Genomic DNA, 6,077 nt, shown 5'->3' on the forward strand with positions numbered 1-6,077 from the left:
CTTCCCTTGATGCCCATTAATACTACAATAGTTCTAGGTGTGAACACAATCCTCTTTATTGAGTTTGATTTTAAGAAAGATGCTAATCTCAAAGGGAAAGTCCAATTTGAGTATTCCATTGCTGTGCATCAAAAACTATAAAAAGAAAGGTTCCAAGTAATTATGAAATGTTCCGAACAAAAGCTTCATGTGTGATGCATTGGTGCCATTCTTGTACAGTCATTTAAACAGCTCCCAACAGTTTTATGGAATTTTCAAACCATTGCATGTGAAAATCAGACCTGATCCGGTTCTGTCCACAAGTCCATTTGGGTGAGTCTGTAGCCATTGGTTCAGGCCACATCCTACTCACACACCTTTGCTTTCCCATCTGCCTGCTTTAGAAAGGGCCAGTGGGAATTGTTAGCTTTTTGTTATCTGAGGGTGCTGACTGAGCTCAGCTTTCTGCTCAAGAACCCCCACATCAGCCCCTCCTGTGTCTTTTCAATATGCAATGTGTGTGTTGCCACCCCTCAAAGGCTACAGCATTACATAAATAGAGTGGAGAGCAAAGGAACAGGAAGGTCCCCTCTGCAATGGTGACACAACTGATGCTGACAGATAATTCCTGAAAACATAGGGAATGGTGAATAGAGTAGTGAAGAACAAATAAAATAATATAAATTCAATGAGGGAAGAAACAAAATTAATGGACTTCGATTAGCCTCACATTTGTAGAAAAAATCACTTTAAAGTTCATAACAGTAGGGATCCAAAATTCAGGTTGCCCATTACGCAGCAGAGCTTTAAATTCTATGTTTCAGCAACTAATTTTTCTCTTCTGGGTTTATTGACGGCCAAGCGTATTTGTATACGAAGTGAAGAAAATTGTGATTTGATTTCTCAGATTGTTAGTTAGTTAGTTCTTTTTTTCTTTTTCTTTTTTTTTTTTCTTTTTTTTTCACAACAAATATTGGATTTCATTTCAGGACTCATTTCAAATTCACAACGCCCGTGCTAAAGATGAGAGAAGAGATGGATCTTCATGTAAATCATTGATGTGTGAAGAAAACTAATTAATCGCTGAAAGGATGAATGCATAACTCGACTACAGTACACAGCTCAAAGTAATCTTGCCGTTCCTAACACATGTAAGGTATACCCTGCCACTTGTTGCTACATTCTGCCATTATCTCGGATTCATCTCGGGTCTCTGTATAATTGTCACTCTTCCATTTTCTATTGCGGCTGTATTCCAAGCGTCAGAATGAAATCCTGAGTTGTTACACGATCCTTGTTCGGAATTCACATTTGAATACAGCATGAATGGTCTGTTAGCAGGGAGAGGAGGCACCGACACTTCTCCTATCAACATTTGACGGGCCATCTGCATCCGAAGACGTTCATTAGGATTGGGATTGGCACACATCAGCGCAACGGACAATGCAACCTGAGCTTGAGTACGATCGAAAGCTTGGTTCAAACCAGGGTCTACAACCTGTAGAAGCTCTCCTTGCTCATGCTTCTCCCACACCCAGTCTAACAGTATAACAGTCCCGTCGAAAGGCCGCCTTCGGCATATAACCTCCAGTGCCAGTATTCCAAAACTGTATACGTCACTCTCCGTGGTGGGTTTAAACGTGATAGGAAGTTCAGGTGCCATGTATACCATGGTTCCAGCCAGCTTGGTAGTTGCAGCCACCATATCGCGAGCTGATGATTTTGCAAGTCCAAAGTCACCCAATCGCCCTTTGAAGTCCCTGTCAAGCATCACATTGCTTGCTTTAATGTCACGGTGGATCACGCATTGCTCCAGCTCTTCGTGCAGATAGGCGAGAGCAGATGCAAGATCTACGATGACATTGTAACGCATGGTCCAATTGAGGGGACAATTACTTGCGTAGAGGTGCTGATCCAGGCCACCGTTCGGCATGTAATCGTAAACAAGTATGAGCTGACCTTGTTCGTGGCACCAGCCTTGTAACTGGACCACGCTGCGATGCCGGATATTGCTAATAATCGACACTTCCGCTACAAACTGCTGTTCGCCTTGATCTGAGCCTTCTGAAATTTTTTTCACGGCTATCATGGTTCCACTCCTCAGCACTCCACGAAAGACCTTGCCAAATCCCCCCTGCCCTAGCAACTCATTCTCACTGAACCCCTTTGTTGCATCACTTAGTTCTCTGTACGTGAATATTCGAGGTCCACTTGCAAGTTGTGCAATTTGCGGGAAAGGATCGTCAAGGCATGGAGCAGGAGCAGGAGCACAACAGCAACATCTCAATCTTGCTCTGCAAATACACAAGAGAACTACAATAATTATGAAAATGAGACCTGCAGCAGCACTGAGCACGGCGATAAGTAAAATGTTCTTTTTTCCGTTGGACGGAGCCGTAGTTTTAAAGCTCCATCGACGTAATCGAAATGTGTGTGCAGGATAAAAGTCACTTCCAGTGGCTGCTGAAAACCCCACATACATAAAGTTTCGGATAGTCCTTGGCAAGTTCAATCCAATGAATTGTAGATCCGGCTGGGTTGGCTTCACACTGCTTGAACCCATTGCTAAGCGCACTTCAAGAGTCTCACTTTCAGCCATGTAGTCAATCCAAACATTGATGTCCCCTTTGTTGGTAAAGTAAGTGCAACGGTTATCCATCACCGGACAATAGTCTTTTACCTTCACGGATTCGATGGAGTTTACGTCTAAGCCAATGTGGCTGGCGCTTGGATCCCATGGGTTCTTGAAAACATCAATCTCCACTGCAATCTTTTGATTGTTTGTGGAGGCGTTGGTTGTCGATGAAAATATCCCAAGGTATCCACGAATGTCACCGATGGAAAAATCTGGAGTTATCAAGAATGCAAGTCCGCTACCTCCGGTTGACGCATTGTAACCTGAAGTACTGAAGGTAAACTCTGTACTAAAAGAAGCAGCGTCATCGGAGTTGTCCCAGAATTGAACTTTCTCTTCATAAATAACCCACCCAACACTCAAGGCGTTCTTTTCCTTGGGAAGGAAGAGGACGTTCCTACCACTAGGCACATCTGTTGCATTCGGAATGTTGATTGTACCATCATTCTCCGGACTCTTAAAATTAGGAAAACTAAATTCAATAGTTTTCAATTCAGCTGTGGCAAAAGTTGCTAAATGAAGTAAACCTAGGAGGGTAGACACCAAGTGCAAGAAACCGTTGTTAATCTGCATACTGAAATCAATCCAGGTTGAATAGCTTAGAAACTAAGACTTCAGAAAGCTGTTGATAGAGGTGACAAGTTTGGATGAAGCTGGACCATCATAGAGGATAGTAAATACGAAATAGTCGTGGGGTTTCGGAGCTCTAAGGATTCCATCCAGTCTTTGAAGAAGCAGTGAATACAGCTTAACCTTTGGCTCCCACTGCAGTATGTGCACAGGAAAACCAATCAGTGGAGAGTTCGCCGAGCCATGAAGAGATTAAAAAATAAATATAAAAAGGCCTTCCCCCCCAAAAGTTGGAAAAATTAAAAATCTATCGCCGCAAGCCTGCAGAATCCGCTATCAGAAGAGCATCCATGCCTGCAATTAAAAAGCGTTTCCTTGCTGCGCTTCGAAGATCACAGATGTCTTGTGAATAGAAGCAGAATTTTAAGACAAAGAGTGCACAAATAGGAAGACACATTGGGTCCCTAAGCGGCTTCCTGCGAGGGTCTGTAGGGAGTTGAATGGGTGTTAAAGTTGTGTACATATGCAGAATCCAGCCACAGCAGGCATCACAGTATCTCCGAAAAACTGCGAGGTCCAGTATCGAGCTACTTAGGACCCGTCTAATAACCGCAAGTGGAGATCCGAATACATGAATTCGGGTCTCGACGACACAAATAACGAAGCTTCTTCACACTCACGAGGTCATTATCCTTCCCTCTTCAATAAACAGTACCGGAAACAACAGTAGAGTCCCGAGTTCTAAGATCCCACTGCAGCTCTTGAAATTATCCTCTCAACACCCCACACTCAGAGACAGCGGTTCGCATTACACATAGCCCTTCCACCGCATCACTGAAGACATTGTAAACCTGGTCCCCAAAACGAGTTCCAGGGCATACCTGATCGTTGAACTAGTGACTTAGATTCGACGAAGCACAACCTGTCACACTGTAGCAGATTCAAGCTTCCATTTTGACAATAACACTGGTTTCCAAACTCTCTGATGCTCCACATCCACTAAGGCAGAAGCAAAACCAGGTACGGTTGCTGCGAACCCACATACGCAAAGGTACTGGTGGTGCGGCACAAAGCAGGAAGGGGAGGAAGTCCAGGCTCTTCGGATGCTCATTAATAGGGCCTCCTGCAAGTTGCCCCATAACGCCCGAGTCTGCAGGTGCCCTCTTTGTTTGAAGAATCTTCTGCCGCTGATTTCAACAGCTATGGCATCAAAAGCAACATTGGATGTTCTCATTTCTGTTCACGCCGAAGCTTCTGAAAATAGTAGAAAAATGGTAGCTCAAGTCATGATGTGATGGATGATTTGTGTCGGGAAATTATTTTCTTAAAATGCCCATTTTTGATGTGCTCTTTACAACATGATTAAAGTGTCGTTCGTGAAAGTATGAATTAGCCAGTGTTTTTTTCTTTTTTGTACATGTGCACTATACATGCACACATACATACATTTGTATATTAAAAATGTGATTTAATAACTTCTTTTTGTATATTCAGTGGCTATGTTTAAAAAAAAAAAAAAAAAACTTTATAATACGTAGTTTACTAAACAGAATAAACTAGGATTCAGAATTGATTCTCCATGGAAGTGGTGCACAGGGAAGGGTGGCCAGGACTCGTGGTCCCCTGCATTGGAGGCTGCTGGAGCCAGGCAAGCTCCCCGCCCTCCCGCTGTAGGGCCAGTTATTACTTGCCCTGCTGCGTTCCCAAGATTTTTTTTTTAACAGGCTGAGAGCCTGAGGCTGACGTCCATTGAGTTGGGAGTTTTTGAGGACACCTAGTGACAAGGATTGATGAGGGTATATTTATAACGTGGACTTCGTGCGTCAGCTCTTAATGTATTTCTTTGAACGTGAGCAAGGTTGGGGTCAGTCCTCAAGAACAAACTTTTCAACATGATGATTTTTGAAGTTTAGAGTAACGTGTGGTGGTATTAACAAAAAATAATGGTGGTATGTGGTGGATGGCATTTGGAGTGGCAATAGCAACATTTCAAAAATATATTCCATTCACAGAGATGACGGAGGGATGAAGTAAAAAAAGTCAGAGTGCGAGCTGTTCGGCGGAATCGCCTAGGTCACTAGTACAAGTCAACAAATAATTGTGTATGCAGACAGCTAAATCCTGATTAACACGCCACGCAGTTCCTAATTTAAACAAAACGTTCTAATAGTAGTATAGAACAAAATGATGTTGGCTACCACCCTTACCATAATTGATTCAATATTAGCTTTAACACGTGCAGCGTGGTGACCTCACAACAGCCTCTCGATCAGCAAGTTGGAGATTTGCTTTCTCTGAACCCATTCCACAGACACCTCCACAAATTTTCGGAATCGACACTGCAATAAAAGTCAAGTTGCCGTGGGACCCAAATCAAGCACATGCAGCAACAAAGAAACTGCGATGACGAAGAAGAGACAGCTCATGAATCTCCTCCAGATCCCCAAAAGTCCGAACCTGACGCACTATAATTGAGCGTTGTACCGACAATCTGCCTCGGTGGATGATATCGCACCCTTTTTAGTGTTTGATTTTCCACACCTAGTCGCCTAGGGTCACTCTGGAGGAAGCATCGGATGGTGTGGAGTTGACCACAGTGACAGTCATCATACGGCATATTCCGACTGACAGTTGACGCGGCTTTGTATTGTCCGTTTGTGGTTGAACTAGAACTTGTCGTCTGCAAGGTGGGCTGATATTTTGACATCTCACACCCTAATCGTGAACTATGGTGGCATTGCCGTCCTAGGTTGAACAACGATGATATGATTAGTTTAATCTGCAAGTATTGATTCTCTTCAACTTGTTGAACACTGCATCACTAGCTTAGCACCCCCGTTAGTGACTGGCTGGGACTACTTCAAGAGTCACAGATCATGTCAAATGGTCGGAT

General features: G+C 43.5%; 1 protein-coding gene across 1 annotated transcript; it reads right to left on the reverse strand.

Moving 5' to 3' along the window:
* Window positions 1-997: 997 nt before the first annotated feature.
* LOC112282369 (L-type lectin-domain containing receptor kinase IX.1) lies at window positions 998-4,270 on the reverse strand. The gene is made up of 2 exons (XM_024519888.3): window positions 4,066-4,270; window positions 998-3,379 (listed from the first exon to the last, which is right to left on the reverse strand). Exon 2 carries the CDS (start codon window positions 3,185-3,187, stop codon window positions 1,169-1,171), a length of 2,019 nt encoding a protein of 672 aa, XP_024375656.1. The 5' UTR covers window positions 3,188-3,379; window positions 4,066-4,270; the 3' UTR covers window positions 998-1,168.
* Window positions 4,271-6,077: the final 1,807 nt, after the last annotated feature.

This window comes from Physcomitrium patens, chromosome 5 (genome assembly GCF_059467195.1).
Source record: "Physcomitrium patens ecotype Gransden chromosome 5, ASM5946719v1, whole genome shotgun sequence".
NCBI classification, from domain to species: Eukaryota; Viridiplantae; Streptophyta; class Bryopsida; order Funariales; family Funariaceae; genus Physcomitrium; species Physcomitrium patens.

Coding starts and splice junctions, on each gene's coding strand:
- LOC112282369 (XM_024519888.3), bottom strand. CDS start 3,187: ATGCAGATTAACAACGGTTTCTTGCACTTGGTGTCTACCCTCCTAGGT.